Source organism: Oculina patagonica, chromosome 7, assembly GCF_052425735.1.
Source record: "Oculina patagonica isolate OP01 chromosome 7, crgOcupat, whole genome shotgun sequence".
NCBI classification, from domain to species: domain Eukaryota; kingdom Metazoa; phylum Cnidaria; class Anthozoa; order Scleractinia; family Oculinidae; genus Oculina; species Oculina patagonica.
Window position 1 is genome coordinate 27,544,958 of NC_135764.1, and position 22,288 is coordinate 27,567,245.

General features: G+C 41.0%; 2 protein-coding genes across 2 annotated transcripts in view; both read right to left on the reverse strand.

Moving 5' to 3' along the window:
* LOC144659341 (uncharacterized) overlaps positions 1–3,373 on the reverse strand; it is a 10,048-nt gene extending 6,675 nt beyond the window's left edge. Inside the window, exon 1 of the mRNA XM_078519755.1 lies at positions 3,344–3,373. Coding sequence (XP_078375881.1) covers positions 3,344–3,373 — 30 coding nt within the window. The remainder of the gene's footprint in view (positions 1–3,343) is intronic.
* Positions 3,374–5,097: 1,724 nt separating this feature from the next.
* LOC144660595 (uncharacterized) lies at positions 5,098–21,862 on the reverse strand. Its single transcript, XM_078521261.1, has 9 exons — positions 21,811–21,862; positions 21,520–21,675; positions 16,906–17,129; positions 13,972–14,082; positions 12,761–12,818; positions 9,545–9,917; positions 8,259–8,689; positions 6,793–7,643; positions 5,098–6,278 (listed from the first exon to the last, which is right to left on the reverse strand). The coding sequence occupies exons 1-9, from the start codon at positions 21,821–21,823 to the stop codon at positions 6,183–6,185; spliced, it is 2,313 nt and encodes a 770-aa protein (XP_078377387.1). The 5' UTR covers positions 21,824–21,862; the 3' UTR covers positions 5,098–6,182.
* Between the last annotated feature and the right edge of the window lie 426 nt (positions 21,863–22,288).

Consider the following 22,288-nt stretch of genomic DNA (forward strand, 5'->3'; position numbering starts at 1 on the left):
GGTATGGTTTATTTGTACATTCTGGTCAGCAATTCGGTATTAGTCTTGGAACAAATAATTGTACAAATAATTTATCTCTTGATCTTGAGAGGTTTAATTTAAAAACGTCGGAAATTTGAAACCCTTGATTGTTTATGTAACCAGGAGAAGTTCCTGGGTATGGTCTGGTCTGAAATAAAGGAGGAAAAATCACATATTTTGGTCCGGAGAAGGCAAGAGTTCGATTCAGGAAGCGCGAGCGCCGCACATTAACCTGAGTCGCAGACGTAATCTAACCCCGGCTAAAACAGGGATTAGTTTCGTCTGCGGCGCAGGTTAGCCGCACATTTCCACCAAAATTTTCGGGGATAAAATACTTGTTCATTGTTTGTTTGTTGTTATTTTTAGATATACACGAATTTTATTAGGCTGTAGCCAAATCTGATCACGAATTTCAGCTATAACGCAACTCATAATATGGAATATACATTTTTGATCGCATGTTTATATAGACTCGTGTCGTGGCAGCTGAATTAATTTCCGCCTATTGTTTCACGACGCCGAAAAATGTACAGGCGGAAATCCGTCCGTTTGCAGGCTAGACGGCATACCGTGTCGAAAGCTTTCTTTCAGGTCGAGAAAATGTACGTATTCCATTTATGCTAATGAAACATTGTCTACGCTGAATTACCTCTCATAAGTAGCTTTTTGAAAGGCAGTTTGAGTGGAGCGTAGGGGTAAGTCAAGATCATATATATATACACAGAACTGTAGTTACGGGGGTCATTCTAGTCACGTATCCAACAAGCCGTTTCGAATTCGGTGAATATCTGTTCGGAAAAGCTATAATCGCCTACGATTTTCGGATTAAAGTGTGATGAAAAACTGGAGACTTTTTTACCTCAAACTTTCGTGACATGGGGAAAGTAATGCCTGTTGTTTTCCGAGAGGGAAAAATGTCGTTTTGGGCACGAAAAAAGGCCAGCTACGATTTTCGACAAGGCAACAGCGGCTCGTAATTCGGGTAATAATAATTCGTCCACTAAAATTTTCTGAAGGTTCAAAATTCAGCTAGCGTATCCGAAACGTACACTTTTCTTAGCGTTTAAAAATGGGGCTATACAACGCGCAAAGAGGACACTTATAACGTTAAAACGGCGTTCCGACACCTATGGTAAAATTTTCTCGTTGCGTGCCCCAGTAGTTAACTCCCCTCGTTGAATACGGGCAATACTCTAGCAACTTTCCCTGCATTCATCGGAAAAAATGTCAATTCTAAAGGACGATGTTGGGCTCAACTTTTTTTAAATGGTCTGCCAAAGAAGATGTTTAGGAGGGGATACATAATTTGCTAATAGTATGTAATTCATCAGTGAATAATCGCAAATGCAGCGGATAAATAACTGTGTGATCGATTGGTATAGGTGAGAACTCTTTCGTTTGATAAACCAGCTTAAATCTCCAAGGGTGTACTTAGCTGTTTTCCATGCAGGCCTGAAACTAAGTCTAACTAACTAAGTCGTTTTTCTCTCTTCTCTTTCACAAAATTATCAAACATAACTAGATATCATTTTCTATCAGGCGTTTGTAGCTCACTCTTATATTTAGACTATTCAGTGAAATGTTATTCCGACGAACAAGCTAGAAGTTGCCAGCCGTTTTGACTACAAACCTTGCGAATCGAAGCTTCTTGCTGAGAACTTCGATCATATGTAGATCACTTGCGCGTTCTATTCACTTTCAATCCCAGCTGTTTTCTCGTTAAGTCAACAATGTGATCAGCGACTGCATGTACAAAGATCTTCAGTTGATCTTTATTTCATATCGTTCTTCAGTCCCTATATGAATAATCCATTTCCCCACAAGTAGCTAAAGGGAACGATTTCCAAAACATCTATATCTCAGTGAGCAACTTCAGTCTGCCAAGCTTCCAGCATCCGACAAATTTGTTTGGCCGTCGAGTCGCCAATGATTTAGTTTGTTTCTTTCGTAGGTTTTGGCAACAGGATCGTTTATTAATTTAATATTACAAGAATGGAGGATCTTGGCCCAAAGGAATTTCTTTTTGTAAAGGCTCAAAGGGATTGGGAAGTTGTAGTTATTGTAGCAAGCGCCATGACTTATTTTGTCCCGTTTGGTGTACGTTTAGGTCTCTTAAACGCTTCAGAGTTGCTTTGGCAAAGTTCAAGATAAGTACATTGGCTTTCAGCACACCTTGGCCGGAGTTTCACCGACATGTTGTCCTTTTGTCAATATGTGAAGTGCTGTTCTGTTTTAAGACTGTTTCCGGCATTGTTTCTTCTGGCTTGTAATCTTTCTTTCAGCCAATTGCAACGTGCTACGTGATTTTCCTGATTCCTCTGTATGAGGTCGTATGGTTCCTCAAAGAAGCTAAAGCAAGTTTTTGATGCATAAATTTAATCTCTAACTTACCTGATTTTGCTAAAAAAAATTTCCCATCCGAATCTTCGCTCCGCCGAAAATGGCGAGGATTTTGAGGTTGCATGTCTTCGCACTGATAGATCCAGGATGGATTGTAGTTCAGCCTGCGCATTTCGACGATCAGTCCCTTCAATTTAACATGAACTATTCAATGTTTGAAGACGTTTAGTAGGACATGCCGTGAAGTAGAGAACACTCACTCTCAGTAATCGAGCATGAGGCAGGTTTGATATATGTATTCAAAACCCTGATCGAGCAGAAGGATGGAAGTTCGAATGATCCTGACAATGTAAACATGGCATTCTTTGAATAACAGTCAAGCTTTCACTTGAAAACAAAATTGCTCAGCATCTGAGAAATCGCCTGTTCTGGCGGTACAAGTTTCTTAAGAGGAAGACACGGGACTTCTTGTGATCGGACGCAATGAAAATTTTAATTCGGTTCGTCGACTGTCAACCACACCCCCTTCCTAAATCCCTTCCGATCACACAATTTGTATCACTACTGTACTTTTAATAATCAACTTTGCAATGGCGTTGCAGTGTTTAAAGACTTTCAGCTCTTATAGCAGTTTGGCAAGTGGCCGTTTAGTTTTTACAATCACATAAGTTCGCAACACACTATACGACATTCACATCGACAAAGTTCGTTGTGATTTTGAATCAGAGTAACGGATCCTTTTTCCGTCATCATTTAAAACCCTTCATTTTTTCTGAGTTTTCGAGCAAAACATAAATTTTTCAAGCGCTATACAAACATCTTACAGCTTGCCCTGGATAAACTGGAAACCTTGGAGAGGCGAAAAAAATCCTATTCCATCGTAAACGAGCGTGACCGGATTCAAAATTCCTCGATTGTCCTTTTACAAATTTGTTAACGACTTTAGTAAAAGGATTCCATTTCATTTTCAAGCACCACTTACCTCTCCATTTTCCAGAGTCGAGGAAGCCATCATTAGCAGTGAAAAAATGCCTCAATGAGATCTTAGGACGTGATCTACTCTTCGAGAGTGTAAATTAATATCTTTCTCAACGTGTGCCAAGAAGGTCACAAAATTCAAAGCCTGAGTACTACAGGGTCATCGTAAAATGACATAAATAGATATTATTGACTTATATTAGAAAATAAACGTGTCACGTAGGTCGAAAACAACGTTATTATTAGAAAGCTTTGTTATGAGAATACCCGAAAGCTTCAAAGATTAGGGTTTACATTATTTTAAAAATATTTTATTACAGGAAATTTTTTTTTCTGTTATTTCTTGTGTAAACAGTTGATTGCCCTCTATCAATCACCTACCTTTGTGCTTATGCTGTCCAACACGATCAGGATTTTAGCAATCAATCACCATATAATTCCGTGCGGGTGTTAAAGGTACTTTTTTCGTTGCAAGCCAGCGCTGTGCTGAACGTGCCTTGGCTTGACAATGTTATCACTAATCGGGTTATTATTATATATATCTGCTCTCTTTACAAAAGTGCAATCTCTTTCCTGTCAAAGAAAAGAGATTGAAAAGTTTCCTGTGTAGGAGGAAAGGCCCGGATTTTGAACGTCTGCACGCACTTTAGCGCTTGTGATTGGAAATGCTCCAACTAGTCGCACGCTTGGATAGCCTTCGCAGCCTGCGTTGCAGATCTAGACGAACTTAACCCCAATATTGTCCTTACGGACTATACCGGGGTTTAGTTCGTGGGGTTTACTTCGTCTGCAACGTAGGCTAACGCTTGGATAGCCTGTGTAAAACCATTTTCGTCCCCATATACCGCTTGTCCCTTTTAGCCGCAAGACCTGGGGTACGAGGAACAAGCGGCTCTGGGGACACATGATTTGATTGACTAGATTTTAACAGAGAACGTAGATCTGCTAGAAATTTGCTAGATTTAAATCTCCTCTGAGGAGAAATCGCTCTAGGGACGGGATTGGGGTAAAAATTGAGGAGAGTTAACACTCAGGGTTAGTCGCTCCCCAAGCCCCGCGCAATTTTTTCACTCGCGATTTTTCGCGCTGCTCCCGAACAAACTGAACGCCGACACAGGCTTAGTGCATGGAAAACAGGTTTTGTGCGGGGAAAACAGGCTTAGTGCGTGGAAAACCAGTCAAGTGCGCGCGAAAACGTGGCAATTTGGCACTTAACAACAAACCTGCTGTCACGGCTTGCGTGTTTTACCATACGTGACCGTCGCGTGACAGTTATCATCTTGACTCGTCCCAGCACTCTCTCCTCCGCAAAGGTTCGAATTCCCTATGGAGCGTTCGTTGTGAAAATCTGCTGGATAAGGTGTGTACAGGTGCAAAAGGAGATCCATTGCGCCGCAGTTTGCGCCGCTCACTCCGTATTCTTCCGCCTGCACTCACTTCGCACAGCAGATTCTCTCCACCGAAAACCTATGAGGAGGAATGAGGAGGACTATGAGGAGCCTCTGCGGAGGAGAAAGGTCACAGTAGGCAAGCACGAGTAACGCAAGAGCGACTGGGGATAGGTTATTTATCCTACTTCTCGCAGGATAGCCTCCTATGCAGTCGTTCTTTTGGCTCGACATGCGTTCTTCCCGCAAATTTGTAAGGGAAGAACTCGTGACGAGCACAAAAGAACGTCTGCGATGGAGGCTACCCGCAGGAGTGTCCCCAACCAAACCAAGGGAGCGCATCTTTCAAATAATCAAACGAAACCCAAGATCAATGATAAGAGAACTTTATTAAAACCACAGCACGGAGTGTACATTATTTCTTGGTGCTGATAAATTTAACCTCTGACTGCGGAAAAAACAATCAATTTCTTTAAATAAACTGGCGATTCATTGCATGGGGTTGAACTACGGAAATGCGTTAGTTATTGCAGCTTTCATCAAGGACACATGTGTTCCACTTGGGAGCAAAAAAAATTACGTCAGAACCATTAAGTGCCATGAGAAGGCACTGAGCTACCAGGGAGTGGGGGGGGGGGGGGGGGGGGTGAAATAAGATACGGGACAAGTAGTCTCGTTTACCTACGTCCATATTTCGAAAAAGGATCAAGGTCAGAAAAAGTACCAAAAACAAAATTCCTGCATCATTGTGCACACTTTTATATCCACAACTGACCCGCTAAAAATATGATTAATTCATTTCACTTTTCAACCTGTCCAAAGCCAGGATTTTTTTTCTTTTATCACGACAAATTTTTCTTGGTCACATGTGACTGAGTATGACTGCCTTCAGAATTTAAATGACAAAACACTGGTTGTTCATCATCGAAATATCGCACGGCGGAAAACAATTGACTCATTCTTGAATAGTGCAAACTGTGCTAAGTCTAACTTTGACAACAGTTCTTTGGCATTAATTTAATGCCTCTGTCTTGTTATTCTTCACAATCGTTCTCTATTGCGTCACGTCACGCAACGCCTGGGAAGAAGTGTTGCGTGACGAGGAACGACTGCGAATGACGAAACGTGTTTGAAGGCATTTAATTACAAAGCACTTCAAAGTGAATTTAAATACTATCAATGCTACAAAGGGCGGCTGCGCGAACTAACTAGGCAGGCCTCTGAATCCACACTACTTGATCAAAATATATATTAAAGTTCAACTTCATGAAACACGGAGGCACTTTAACTGGCAAACGTTTTCGCTTACAACCAAATCAACTCGGTCATGGGTTAACAAAAGCCAGCGGTCTCCGTCACTTAGCATGCGCCCTGGTAATGTACCATGTCGATTCTTCACGCGCATGCGGTTCATTGTTGTCTCATTAATATTTGTCAACAGAAGAGTACGAAACATCACGTTTCATTTTCCTCGTCGTGTTGTTGCTCTGCGTCTTGCTCGGCCTCCTCGTCATCTAGAAGCGCGGAGAATTTACTTGCCGTGTGAAAGACCTGTTGAGAAGGAAACAACACCTTGCCATCAGTCGATGGAAAGAAAAAAATTAAGATAACCTGGCAGGCAATTTTGCGCCAGATAACTGAAATCGAATGTTATTCTGCGCCCTCTTCCGGCTCTGTAGCTAAGAAAATTTGACAGTAGCGATCGGCCGACGCAATAAAATGACGAATTCTGCAATGGACATATTTTCATGTACTTCGACTACTCTCAGTTGAAACTTTTAGTCTCCTAAGAAATTCTGTCCAACCCCCCTGCACCTTCCCCCTAGATCCACTCCTGCTTCAAAACAAATTCCTTTAATTTGGTAAAATGTTGGGCGTGAGATATTAATCCCTTAAAGTGAAGCACCACGGTCGCCCGAACATTTAAAAAGATAGGGTACAATCGGGCAAACCCCATAATCAATCAATACACTGTGAAAAAAAAGGATTAGGAGAATAAGAGCATCATCTGATCAAATTCCAAATTTTTGATATACCATTTAAAGTAACGTACGAAAACACTAACCGGCTCTTTTGCTTCCTCGTATTTCTTTGGCTCAGCAGGTTTCCTTTCCCGCTTATCTTTCTTAACTCCTCTGCCGCCACCTCTGTCCTGATCACCACTTGGTCTCTCACTTCTGTCTCCACGGTCTGGGCGCGTCCCTCTTCCTCTCCCCCTGGGGGGCCCACCTCCTTCTCTGGAATCTCTAAACTCCTTCTTGGGACCACCTGGCTTGCCGAAGCCCTTCCTATCCGGGGACGTAGGAGTTGTCGGAGACTTCGTCACAGTCATGCTACTGCTGTCCACGTTAATCTCCACCCTGAGTTCCCCCGTGGGACTCTTTGGCTCACTCTTCTCAGCATTTGCTGCTCCTGTCGATGCCGCTTTCTGTTGCTCCATCCGTTTTGCCCACACATTCACAGCAGGCGGAGGGGCCTCCTTCGGCGGCTCTTTTGGAGCCTCTTTGGCCTCTTTACCAGCCCCTCCTCGTGGGCTCTCTCGCGGAGGGGTCTCGCTGTCCTTGCTTGGAGTTCCCTCGTCACTGGACCTCGCGCTGTCACGACGGTTGCTGTCCCGTCGTTCTTTTGGGCCCCGTTCTCCGTCGCTTGAGCGATTGCTGTCTCGCCGCGCACGACCGCTGACACCTCGCGGCCACTCATCACGTTCTCGTCGCTCCCTCCTTTCTTTCTCCTGCTTTAGTTTTGCCTCATCTTCGAGCTTTTGGCGAGCAAGTTTCTCTTCGATTTCTCGCTCTTTAGCGGCCGTGTCCACTGGTTTCGCGCCGCCAAAGACAGAACTGCCAGTCACGGGTTCATCTTTCTTTTCTTCCACCGGTTTTGTGCGCGGCTGGAGTTGAAGTTTTGGCCTTTCTTTAACTACAGGTTTAAACAAAAAGAAGTTTTTAAATTCCAAATACTCTCACAAACAGACGCATGTTTGCAAAATACCAAAGTAAGTTGTTTAAATCGTAATGTGTTTTTTAGCCTGCGTGGCAGGCGTAATATGTGTTTTTTGTCAAAAAATTAAGATTTGGTTGGATTTTATGACCGTTTGAAGGCATTACAGTGCTTAGAAAACACATCGCACTACTTTTTGCACCATCCAAACGTTTCAACCAATCAAATCAGCTAATAACCGCACATGCACTATATCTGGAAAAGGCTTAGACTGCAAGTAGTCTCTTTTTGCTCTAATGTGCGTGGGGACAAGCGCGATATACGAGCGGCGAAGCAACGAGCTGCAAGTAGCGCGGGCGCCGAAAGAGCGAAAAGAAAGATTGTTTTCGCTCGCAGCTTGCGAACCGTATACTGTGTTCGCTCACTTTCGCATTCGTCCCCACGGACTTTTGAGCAAAATAGACACTGCTCGCAGTCTAGGCGTGGCTACTTTCTAATTGGCTTTTCCGCCTCCCCTACGACACATGTAAAACCGTAAAGCGCGTTTTGGAAAATCTATGAAGTGGGCTTTGTCAATAATTCTCATCTCTTCACCTGGTTCTCTCTCGTCTCTATCAAAATCGCTTCTTGCATCACGCCCACGGTCACTGTCACGCCATGAGTCACGCTCCCGGTCACGGTCATCATAGTCACGCCTCCGATCTCGATCCCCATAACGATCGCCACCACCTCGGCGATCATCGTAGCGGTCACGATCTCCATACCGACGATCATCGTAACGATCTCGGCCAAATCCGCCACCCCGATCGCGATCACCACCGTAACGATCTCCTCCGTACCGATCACCGCCGAAGCGATCTCCGCCATAGCGATCTCCAGAACGACGATCGTCGTATCGGTCTCGGCCAAATCCGCCAGCCCGATCTCGATCGCCACCATAACGGTCGCCAGGACGGTCTCGGCCGTAACCAGAGCGGTCTCGGCCGTAGCCGCCATCAGATCGGTCGTAACCTCTGTCATCTTGCCTGTAATGGATAAGAGACAAAGTGTAAGAGTATATAAGAGTTGAGTTTTCAAAATAAAACTTTTTCGTCCATTAAAATGTTGACAAAAAGTTGGCCAAAGATGTCAGGTACACCTTACTATAGAATCAGAAAGAGCAACTTAATAACAATACATGCTACATCGTGGAATAAGCGCGCATTTTTTATTCACGAGTCGTGACTGGTCACGCAACATAAAATGAAAGGATAAGCTGGGTTTTTGGTCAAATTCTGTGGGCGCTCACGTCAGATAAAAAAAATATGGTTTATCAGAGTATATCACACGGAAACTGCATCTTTGTAATTTCTGAAAACAAAAAAATTTCTCGCTACGCCTAGAACAGGGTTGCCACTCATTGGAACCCCCAAAATTCCCAAACTTTTCCCTGACTCTTCACTCACCTCAAAACAATTTTCACTGACCTTGAATAATGTGAATTAACAAATAAACCCAACCTTTTTTCACATTTACTTCAGCTTCTTTTATAGACACTGAATCGATAGTCTTCTCTTCATTTTTGATCTCTTTACGTTTTTCACGGGATTTGGAACGCATGGCATTTGATTTCACCAACAAATCCATTTTTTTTGTTCGTTTCAGCCAAAATTCCCCGACTTTTCCCTGGCCATAATTTTTTTTGTTTTTCCCTAACAAAACCCTGTAGAACTAACTAAATTTGTCTCGTGTTTTCAGATGCCGGTAGATTGTTCACAGCCCACCATTTTCTCGTACTTGTATTTTCCTTTGATTGATGAACGCGTTCCCTGCGTTAAATATGTCCGTGCTGTTGTATAACATTAAAGAACATGGCGGTGGCTTTAAACTTAATGCCATACCTGTCTCTTTCGCCAGAATCCCATCCACTGCCAAATCCTTTTCCGCGGTCACGATCTCCAAACCGATCGTCTCCCCGGCGATCCGGAGGTCCGTAGTCCCTTCCACGCGGCCCGTCATCGTACCCACGATCCCGACCGTACCCCGGTCTATCCCGAGGAGGTCCATCGTCATATCCTCGGTAGCCCGATCTATCCCGAGGCCCGCTGTCGTATCCTCCTCGTTGACCCCAACGATCCCGAGGTCCAGAGTCGTCGTTATATCGATCTCTGTCGTTGTAACCATTCTGGTCCGGGATAGGATCGGGTTTGCTTCGCCAGTCGCCCTCGGTACGATCGGGTTCGTCTCTTCTGTCACGGTCACCGTGTTCACGCTCTGGTGATAAAAATGGTGCAAAAATATTATACTGCAGTAACAAGGTACATAAGCTGGTCACGTGTAAATCTAATACCGTAGAATTCCGGTTATAAGCCCTGGGCTTTTACAACTTCGTAAGGGGTTTTGGGTGGGCTGATAAGCGGAGGGGCTTATATCCGGGGGGGGGGTTTATAAGCGGAATGAAAAAAACGTTTCGAAACGAGCCACAGGAGTGTTGATGGAAATACGTTTTTAAGTTAAAAACGCACAATAAAGCAACATTTAGCCCTATTCAGTACTGTCATCCGGTAGAGGGGGGCTTATATCCGGGAGGGCTTATAATCGGATGTATTTTTTTGTTTCCAGGATGATGGGCCTATAACCGGGGGGGGGGGGCTTATAACCGGAATTTTACGGTATTCAAGCAAGTAAAGTTGTGTCTTGAACGTTGTTTTGCGTTCTGTAATTGGTTACATTTGTTTTAGTCACCCTGAGAACCTTTCAACAACACAGCAAATACTAAAGAAGGTACTGATGGACAAAAGTAAAGAAGATTGAAACGGATTGCAATATGGGTTATTGAAATACTGTTGGGCTGAACAGTTTCATTTGGAGCATTTGGCAAAACTTATAAAAATTAACTCAACTAAGTGTTAACAGAAACAAATAGCGGATATTAATCCACAAATAAACTGGTGGACACTATCTAAAGGATGGTGGGGCACCCTAACAATTCACCGGTACCCATTTTTATTAACCGGGCGCAGCTGGTTCATAATCTACCCGGAATTTTTTTTGTCGGTAAATCGTTCCAGACCCACGCGGCAGCCGGCTCCTTTGTCACGGTCACGCAAGCTTTGATGTTTACTAGCGATCACTCGTTTAACATGAACTGCTCTCTGTTTAGAGTGAAATGTATATTTTGTGTCATTCGAGTGTTTTACCAGAAGAGAGGACTGAATAATTACATAGCGAAACCATAGACCGCTTGAACATGTCAAAGTTATTTAAAACTACCACTACGTCAGACCCATGCCATGCGATGGCTCGCTTGTAGCTATAAATAATCATTCACCTATTTTAAATATTTACGAATACTCTGCGCTCTGTTTGTGTGAACTATTTATTTTTGTGTTATTCAAGTGTTTGGCTCAGAGCGAGTACAAGTCGTACAATTTACCCGGAACGTGTTGAATATCGCAAGCTCAGCAAGAACGTGTCAAGGCACGGGAGAACACGTCATCGCGCCAGGGGAATTACCTGCTTAATCACGCAGTCAGGTATGCTCTATACTCATGTCACGCACACTCCCTGGCACACGCAAACACGACTTGTGTGTTTCTCAAGTGACTGCTTTTCTAAAGAACTTTTACTGTGCGTCGCCGTGCCTTTTTAGCGAGAGAACTGAAAGAGGTGGTCAAACATTCACCGCACGGTTACCAACTGCCTGAAGTTTCTTGTTATTCAACAAATGCATGCGCTGCCCATATATGGTCAAAATGGTAACGATATCTGTCATCCGCACATAACAGATATCCTGCAATATACGTAGGTTGCGAAGATTCGCCCAAAGTCTTGTAAAGCGCTGCATAATTACAGTTTTTCTAGCTGCAAAATGTGTTTCGTCGACAACTTGTTGAGTATCAAAACAATTATCCTGCTCAATTATCAATTATTCTGCTCAATCTTGCTCAATCAGGCAATATTCCGTGTGATTTCGCAAGATAATTGGTAAATACCGATACATTGTACACCTGGGCCGGGTTGTTCAAAGCATGATTAAGCTAATCCAGGATAACTGCGAATTTTGATTTTTAGTGTTTGAACGTTCAGTGAGGTTTTTTTTTATGTTTATATCTTCTGTCTTCCAGTTTTGGCATTAACTAATCACATAAGCAATAAAAACACTTTTATAACACAGAAATTGAACCCTCAATCAACTTTAAATTCCTTGTTAGTGTCAACAGGATTTTGAACAACCCGACCCTGGATGCTGAGAGGCAAAGTGAGAGTAGAGTGTCCTACTCAAGAACACAATGCAATGACTTAGTCAGCGCTCCAACCTGGACCACTATTCTGCACACAAACACACTAATCATTTCACTAGTGCCCCCCATGGTGAACGCTAAACACTCAGGGATATCGTTAAGGGCCACCCACTAGGCAAAAAACCCGGCTGCAAACACAACTTTGCTTGACTGCTTTAACGTCTGAACTGAATTCAGTTTACCAAAGAGGGTAGGGTCCTACTGGCACTTACCCTGGGTGCCAGAGGTTTTTCTTGCGCGGTTTCCTGTGTCAGTCGGCCGCCGAAGTATTCACCGCGCGCGAGAAAAACTCCTCTGGTACCCAGGGTAACTGGCACTTTGCCTGGGTGCAAAACTCTGATGCCCACTAGCTCTAAACCTTTAAGGTAGTGTTACACAGGACAACTTGCAACAACAATCAAACACCCTGTAACATGGTACCGGGGATGATTTTTTCCACAACTTTTTACTCAACAACACTTTTGAACCCAAATCAGATACTCACAACGAAAGGTAATGAATATTTGGAATGTTGGCTCGTGTATCAAGGCCACTGTCCATTTTTGGGCAACGCCTTCCCAGACTTCTGTTCAACACGGCCTGGACACGCGTTCCTCAATGTCGTGTGAAAATCGCTTTGTGTTACATGCATGTTGCCAAGTATATTTTGAATGATGTTGCATGAAAAGTTGACTTGTTAAACTTATCACAAAAAGTTGACGCGGAGTTTTGCCAAAAATCATTGTTGCAAGTTGTCCCGTGTAACACAACCTTAATGAATCCCCTTAAACTAAACATAAAATGAATTTTCTTTGAACAACTAATGATCTTTACCTTGTTGCTGTTGCTGTTGTCCTGCAACGTCAACTCGTATTCTTCTGTTCTTGAGATGCTTCACATCACATGCAAAGACAAGAGGCAACATTTTAAACATAGTCCGGTGTGTTGTCTAACCTTTCAAGTAAATTTACTGCTGAGCTTTTTGTGTTCTATTATCATTACGAATATTATTGACATATCATCAATTCCAAAGACTTGGTTGCCATTTTTTCAACAAGAATTAAAACATTTCTTACTCTGTCATTTTACTAGATGAACCCTCTAAAATAGAATATTTTCACCATATTTGCATTGATTTCAATCTCTAATGGACTTTCGTGCAAAAGAACTGTGAAGACTTTTGGTGATATTACACGAAGAACCAGTGGAAACTGCTAACCATATCATCAATTTAAACATTCTGAATTGAGCCATTTTGCCTTGATAACTTCAATACAATACAAATAAGTAAAGATAGAAAGCAAATTAACATTGTGTGGCTGTTTTGTGTGGCTAAGGTGAACCGCCGAAAATAACATAGCATGGTTGGAAACCATATCAGAGGTATTCTAATGGTTTAAGGACGTCCGCGCTAATTGAATATGCGCATCTCTACTGCGCACGTAATTCATGTCGCAATGCCATGCATTAATTGAGCGCACAGGCTGAGTAAAATTTCTAAGAACATATAGGGTGGGTTGCCGTTCCGCTAGCTTCGCTTTCAATTTACTCTCATGGTCGGTGACCCCTAGTTTTTTCTTAACTAATCACTTTTGTTAATTAATATCTACAGTACGTTTGCGAGAAAATGAGAAAAAACATACCAAGTGGAAGTTGGATTTTTTTTGTAACACTGACGGTTTAAATTACGCTTTTTGAGCTCTCCTTTTTACCATACGAGAGTTTCAAATGCCTTTTTCCAGGGTTTAGTAAATCACCTTCAAAATTAATATATTCAGCTCAGATATACAGGTGTAAGATCTTTAGCTAAAGCAACAAGTTGTGTACTTTGCTCACACTGTGCGGTGCGTTTTTTACGAATGCAGTTTTTGATCATTATCAAGCGATCGATTATGTGAATTCTAGTTGCTAATTTGGCAACCAATTTTCAAGATAATTTTGGTCGCCAAAGTGAAAAAATTTTATGCCCTGCATCATCATCATCATCATCATCATCACCATTATTACTATTATTATTGTTCAATATTTTTATTGAAAAAGTTTACCTCATTGTTTAGACTGAGTGCTGCTAAAAGAGATGCCTTGTCCTCAAACTCTGCATAACCAAATCCTTTGAGACGGCCATTATTGTCCTGAGGTAGTCTGACTTCAGTAATCTATAATGTGACACAAGGCAAGTTAATGTTTAAGGCATGGTATACTCTCATAAATATTGTGTATGAGGGTGTTAACATCTTCAGAAGCACAGTACTTTTAAAGACCTTTAATAATAAAAGTCCTTCATCTTAAGGTCATTGCCCTGAAATAGAACTGAACACAATTTTTTAACCAAACTTAGCCTACTGGTTTATTAGTTTAAGGGAACTTAAATTTTGAAATAAAAAAGGGGGGTCACCAGATTCGTTTAGGAGCAGGAGACCATGTATATTCCATATAATTCCTTTATAATTCCTCTATGAGTACTGGCAAAGTACACTTTTTTAGCGATAATTTATTTTTCAAACACATGAATTGATCTGTTTTCATTTTACAGAAAGAATTTGATCGCTACACCAAAAATATGAGAAAAAATTGATAGGTCACCAGGCTCGTTTAGGAGAAAGTGACAATTTACTTCTCTCGCGGACTAAGCCGCATAGAAAAAAGCCGCCATTTTGTTGATGTTCGCGCGCGCGCGCTAATTACGCGTAAAATTCTGCACAGTAAGGATGCGCAATGCAATACAGGGCAATGACCTTAATTAACGTTGTCACTCCTTCTTGGGGCTCCATCACTCGTCCTGCCACTTTGGGTCCTAAAACCTCACTTTGTTCGCTAAACTCATAAGCAAGTCTCCATAGTACATTATAACATGAAATTTTTGCGACACTTTAATTTCGCGAAGATAACATAACGCGAATATTAAGTGACTCGCATATGTCAGTAATCATGTTAATGGATGTTGTCGTCAATTGACTCACTTGTAGACATTGTGAGAACTGCTCTCACTGTTGTTGCTGTTGCCAAGATTAAGTTCCCCCCCCCTGCATTTTTGTTAATTTTGACGTTATTGTTCCTTCGATGAAGTCGTTTTATATAATTCAAAGGCATATCAAAATATATTGAAAAGAAAATATAAATTGTGTCTCACTCAAAAACGCGAAATTAAAGTGATTCAAAATACAAAATTTTCGCAAAATCGCGAAATTTAAGTGTCGCAAAATATGTGCACCTCAAAATTGCGAAATTAACGTGTCGCGAAAATTACATGTAATAAGGTACCGTAAAAACCCGCAGATAAGCCGCACCTTTTTTCCAAAAATGTTCGCTCGAAAGCGGGGGTGCGGCCTATCTGCGGGAACATTCGGAAAAGGTGCCGTAAATTTTCGTTAACTGATGCTAATTTATGGAAAATTATGTAAATAAATATAACATAAAACTACAAGAGAGTACCGGTCATTGCTTTTGCAAGTTTGACAGCTCCTATACTGTTTGCAGTGTCGACAATGGCCTATAACTTTAACAGTAATATTGATACTTTTACGAGCGAGAAAATACCACGAGTATTCACGAGTAAGATGGCCAATTGTTTCTTTCTCATTTTGCACTTTGATGGAAAATTTGTCGAACTGATTACGAAACTCTCTTTATGCAACAAGTTTATCTCCAATAGATGGCTCCCAAATCTCTTTAATTTGTCGATATGATAGCCACGAAACCCGAACGCCTCCATCGCCATCTTGTTTTGCTTTACGTTCTCGCCCTAGTCCCATATTTCGCGTCCGATCAAATGCCTGGTTACTAAGCTACGAACGTTCTGCAAACGCGTGTTCTTATTGTGACACAAAAATCTATGGAAAAACTGCGTTGAATGAAGAAATGCCTGTCAACAAATGCCAGAAAAAGATCACCCATAATATGTCAAAGTTGGTTTTCATTATATTAAAGAGCTCAAATTGTGGGTAAGACTGAAGTATTTTCTGTTTCAATGTTCATTGAGTTTACGTTCGATGAAGAAGACTTCCTAAAGACTCAACTTTGGATTTTTGACTCGACTTTGGATTTTCTTTGATTTACTTTCAAAAAAATTTTTTCCAACATTTGAGTTGTTAAACTCAGGGTGCGGCTTATCTGCGGGTGCGGCTTATACGCGGGTGTTTACGGTACTCTGCTAATGGATCATAATTATGTTAACAACTTCCAGTGCTGCACAATGGCAGTCGGGTGCCTTGCTTACCCAGGAGCTTCTGCTTTAAACAAGAAGCCCTTAGAATGGGTAATGCCACCAGCTCCACAATCCAGCCGTGAGCTCCCACACTGAAGGCAGGGCAACTGTAGCGAAGGGGGAGGAGAAGGGGGCACCAACAAAATGTCCAAATAAATCATAAAGTCAGGTTAAAGGTAAAGTCTGCATTGCAGTCAAGTGGCTCATCAGGCTGGAGCTTATCTCGGTTTCTGTAGCATGAAGCGACTGGATGCTAATCCAGCGCAGGGTTACCCCCACCAGTAAATTCGCCGGCACCCATTTACACAACTGGGTGGAGAGAGGCACTATGAGAGTAAAGTGTCTTGCCCATGAACACAATGTGCTAGCTGCCCTGTCCCCACTTGTTTTTTACATCCATGTATGTCTTTGTTAAAGCAAGATTCAAATTCAAATTAAAAAGTCAAATTTGAGACTGGCTCGTTGGATCAACTTGTGAGGAAATAAAATGTGCTTTGAAATTATAAATTAACTTAACTGTATCATTGACTGATTCAATGAAGGGGTGCAGGAATTAAGCCCCAAGTGACTTCTGATAAATTGCCAAAATCTCCTATCAGCTTGCTTTTAGTGACTTCTGATAAATTGCCAAAATCTCCTATCAGCTTGCTACAATGTAAGTGTATGAATTGTTTGTAAATCAAAGGAAGAATTTTCATATTAGATCAGGAGTCAATTAGGACCTTACTCTACACACCCTTTTGATTATTGTTACTCGTTGTTTCATGTATAATACCTTTTTGTCACCAAAGAATTCCAATATATCCTCTCTATCCACATCATATGACAGATTTCCCAGAAAAGCTGTATAGGGAGGACCATCAGGAACCTTTGTTGAATCTATGTCAGGACCCCTGGCTGCCCTTGGCGCAGTAGGAAGGGCAGCTCTGTCCATTGCTGCACGCAGTCTGGTTTCAGTGGAGACACCGCCATAAGATTCCTCTGGCCACGTAGTATCAACTGTTCATCATAATTGAAAAAAAATAAAATAATAAGTTAAAGGAAACCTCCACTTCAATGAAAAGTTGATCTTGAATCATTTCAAATAAAGCCTAAATTCCACATTTTGCAGGACAAGAGAGAAATAACAAAAAGAGCAAGAAAGAAACAACAAGTGAAATAGTGAAAAATATTTTTGCTTTTAAATTTCCTGCACGCGGCCATTTTGTTTTTTATGATGTGTAATGGTTGTCGCTATTGTTAGGAAGCAGAGGATCTTTTTTGTGCAGGGCAGTGCTGGAAATAAATAAAAAATCCAGTTGTTTATGAAAATAGTTTTGTGGTTTTTGGGTTTTTTGTTTTTTTTTTGGCGATCCCGCGAGTGCCGAAGGCGCTAGTGCGTGGGCGAAGCGGGCACACCGAGGGAGAGTTAATCGCGGGCCCCCCTCGCGCCTTCGGCACTCGCAGGATTGCGCCTTCGGCGCTCAAAGAGTTCAATATTCACGTTGCCCCCAAATAGAGAGCCTGCTCACAGGCTATACTCCGTTGTACTTTCAGAAGCGGTATAGAAATTTTATAAATCCCTACACCCGCAAAAGCACACTTACAATGTAACTCAAAACAGTTAAATATAAATTATTCCCAGACAAGATGCGTCTCGGATTACAAGTGGGTGTCAAATCTATCTGCTTAAAAAAGCCAAAAATTCCGAACTAAGGATTGAAATATGAAAGAAACTTGAATTCCATTCATAGAAATGCATTCAAAAGCACCAAGATATCGTGAATTTTGTTGAAGTCATGCAAATCTGCATGCGTAATTAGTCACTTTCAACATGCGTGCACCAATATATTTCAACAAGGTCTGTACATGTTTAGAAGACAACTCGGCAATTTTATATTGCTGGCTTATTGAACTCGACAAACATTTAATTAACTGTTTCCCTTTTTTCTTTCTTTCTAAGAATTGCGGTGGATTCTACCAAATTATAAAGAGAGAAGAGAGCTAGAAGAGAGATTAGAATAGAGCAATTAAAAGCTATTTCATGTTTTAAATTTATAACTTCTTTTGTTTATTCTATCGAGTGATCACGGTCATGTAAGTTGTTTGGTTGTCCGGCGGTTTTCACTCGCGCAACCAGGCCTTAAATTTTCTAAAAAACCGGTTGCCTGCACGCACTTTTAGTAGTCTCGGATGACCAGACAATCGCTAATTTCGAGCACTGGCAGGGCTCAAGACTAATGGTAGCCAACTAGCCAAAGGCTAGTGGAAATGCAGATTTGGCTTGTAGGTTTTAGACTTTTACTAGCCAAAATGCCTAGTGAATATTTCAGGCATACGTGCAAAGAAACTGCATTTCTTAAAAGCATTTCTGAGAGAATAGAAATAAGAAGTTAACTGTTGATGAAATAGAGCAGTTTTTTTACTTGAGTGTCAAAAGTAATTTGCTTTTACTTTGATTTTGCATTACTAAACTCATTGATTGGCTCTAAAGTATGATGCCACTTTCTTAGCCAATTGGAAGAAAGACCAAAACCAATTGTGAGTTTAATTGCGCAAGTTTTTGCGCCCTTAGTGAAGACTACATGTAATAACTTTGAGATTTGATTGGTTTACTGAATTGAAAGTTTCCCTTGTGATTGGTCAGAGTAATTACTTTGGCTTTGGTTTTACGACACTCAACTGAAAACTGCTCTAAAGGAATGTGTACATGTATGCAATTACATTGCAAAATTCCGGGAAATCACACAACAAAGTTCTGACTCACTCACAAGCACGTCTTGGGCTGTGATTGGCTTGTTCTAGAATCTCGCGTGTGTGGATATTAAAAAAATAACTGAAGGAGTAAGTAGTAAGTTCTGAGTACAAAAAATACAACATTGAAAGTTTAAACATGGCATAGAATACCGTATTTATTCGATTAAGCGCCCAACCTCGAATAAGCGCCCACCTCGAATAAGCGCCCACCCTATAGGCAGGAAAAGTTAATAAGCGCCCAGCCTCAAATAAGCGCCCACCCCCTATACCCCTTCAAAAAATACTGAAGTGCACAAGAGGAGTACTTTAATTAATATTGAAATTGAGATTGAAATTGACTAAGTACTACTAAGAAACTTCCTCGAAGACCTTGTTTTCTTAGTATTTTACAGAAACTTTCAATGAACAGTTAAAATTCTGCTTTGGCACATCTTCACGTTTTATTATTATTCATTGTTTTGTTGTAAAATAAACTTACTACTTGCGAGAAATGGTGAAAATTTAATAAGCACCCAGCCTCGAATAAGCGCCCATCTCGAATAAGCGCCCACTCTCAAGGACCAAAAATTTAATAAGCGCCCAGGGCGCTTAATTGAATAAATACGGTAACTGAAAAGGAAAGGAGTGAGGAGCTGGGATGAAGAGGAGGAGTTGGAAGGAAGCCTGCTAAGTGGCTGTCCATCAGAGCGAGAGGCGAAGAATCGCTGAAGCCCTGTGTGCCACCTAGGTACTGATAGTATCAGCAGGGTTCAAAATAGGCCGGCTGTTTGACGACACTTGCCGGCTACTACCGAAGAAATAGAATATATGCCTTGATCGGCCAACTGAAATCAAAGTTGCTGGAATGTTGAAGTAAACATTTCATATCAGACAATAAAGCAGCTACAGGGCTAGAGAGTGCGGCTCACTGCATTGATGCAACCAAAATTTCATCTTTGGCGACTAAAACGTTTGGTTTTACGGTTTTACATGTACAACTTCATTTCTGTGTAAGATGAATAGCGGACTGCCCCAGCTTCTCAGGTATTTTGTCCCTCCAAAAAAGTATATTGGAAGATCTTATTTACTTCTCAAACTCTGGCGGTCGCCAGCTTGTTTTGAAAACGGACCCTGGATACGATAGTTGATGATGAATTGCGAGCCTCTTTATGGGTACCTACGGTCTTTGTTTTCTTCGCAATTTTTTGGCAAATCTTCGTTTTTTAAAGAAGAATTTCGTTTTATCTTTGGAAATTACAGGTACTTTCTGTAGAGGTTACAAGATTCGACAATTTGATATCTGAATGTTCAATTTGATCACGCGAATTTTGGTCAATTTCAGATCTTCGCTTCAACCTTAAGATCTTCGTTTTTTCCGCCGTGATCTTCACATCCTCGATTTCTTCGGAATAACCCCCATAGAGAGGCTCAATTGCTGTGATACTGCATCAAACTAAATTACATTTGGCAAAGCTACATCATTGTAAAACACAACATTGGCATGACTTCAGTTTCAGACATCAGATTTAATTTAAAGAAATGTTTCAAAACTGACAACTTGGGCAAATGATGTTATGGATAAAGCTAAAATGACAAACAGAACATAATGTATTTATAATTAATTACTAAAATTTGCAAGGCACAGAACTCGAAACCAAGCTGTGCTCATGTCCTGTAGCACAGCAAAACCAGTGAAATGCGTAGACTAGACCCGTAATAAGCCACAGCTGCTATATCAAAATCACACTTATTAAAAAGGTTGAGAACATGATGAAAAAAATTTTGCATTAAAATTTCATTCTATTTAATTTTGAAGCCACAATTTGGTATTATTTTATCAAAATATACAAATAATTTTCTTCTTATTTTTGTGTAAAATTCAGAGACAACATAAAATTTCTATTAATTAGGTTAGTATCCTGGTACAGAATTTTTATTCAGGAGATATATTTTAAGTATAAAGACACGTCATCTTTTGCGCATATCAAGCGCACATGGGAGACTCTAAAATCAACATTCTAACATTTCCTTGCAAAGGTTAGTACATGAAAATGTAAGCTTACTATAAACTAGTTACATGTTTATAGATCCTTTCTAGAGGGTTAATTTTACATGAAGACAAAATACTGTTTTGAAATATCTCATCCAATTAAATTTTAGTGGTCTGCTCGAGACAAAGTCACACATTGTAGAATTTAGTCATGTCGATATTTTCTTTGTGTTTCTCTCTCACTGTAGCAAATCGATAATATTTCGACACAATTTCATTCGATCTCAATTGAATCGTTTCAAGAACCGTTTACAAAAAGGTTTCAGTTTATTTTCGATCGATTTCTCGTTTAAAACAACCACGAAAATTACATTGCTAGTTTCTCGCCCAGGGTTTCACAATCTACGTGTTGGCGGATTTAAAACTGTAATTTTGTTCGCTATTGATAGGTTTACACGTCCACTGCCACGATTTATAAAAGGTCAAATAAATAAATTGACACATAATTGCGGTTCTCTTACGACAAAGGAAAATCTGGACGCTTTTAAAACGGCGCTACGAACAGTTGAAAATAGATTGAGTCATTGTTGAGCCACCGTTGCGTGGAGAATACTCTTCAAGTCTCAGCGATGCTATTTTCCAAAACAACTGCCACTATAAGTCATAACAGAGGGCCGCACATACCTTCAGTGTTGAGATTCTCACTTTCATCAGCCCAGCTTGTAGATCTAGCCGAAAATACTGCCGCATGGCTAACTGGAGATGGCCCGTTTTCGCCATCCTTCGCCAAGAACTCGGTGAGGGCAAGAGTCTTCCCCTTTTTCTTTTTAGCTTTCTTAGCTACGAGGAGAAATACAATATATTACAAAATAACATTAATATAGAACATATTTCCTCTACGAAATGATAGAAAATAGGGTCAAATTGCGAATGAGATCGAAGAAAAAAGAGAAAGAACTAGCCAAGTATGATCACCTGTTTCCGCCATCTTGGACAACGTGAGTGAAAGTCCCGGATGAAGTTACACGCACAGTTCGCGCCAACGCGCAACTCACTGTCTCACTCCCCCTTGGGCAAATTTATGGCAAGATTCTCCTCCCCACCCTTATCAGTAATCACAGTCAGTCGTTTTAAGTCAAAACTAAAACCGTATAAAGCGGAACTCAACAGTTAAAAGCCCAATATTAAATCATTGTTGCCATTTTGACTGGGATTTTAATTTTTATAGCTTTAAAGACATTCATAATTATAATACTCGTGGACGAAATGACATTTGTAGGCCCAAGTCATGTCGCTCCTGGGGCCAAAACCGTTTTATTAATCAAGCTACTCACGAATGGAACATTTTACCCGACAAAGCAAAAAGCGCATTTGACATTTTAACTTTTAAAAGACATATTAGAAGTATTTGATAAGTTTTTTTAATTTCTTATATTCATTTTTTAAAATTTAA

Excerpts from the sequence above, each read along its gene's own strand:
- LOC144660595 (XM_078521261.1), bottom strand. Across the intron at positions 17,130-21,519 it reads TGAGAATCTCAACACTGAAG|TTGATACTACGTGGCCAGAG; the intron begins GTATGTGCGGCC and ends TATGATGAACAG. Across the intron at positions 7,644-8,258 it reads TAGAGACGAGAGAGAACCAG|TTAAAGAAAGGCCAAAACTT; the intron begins GTGAAGAGATGA and ends TTAAACCTGTAG.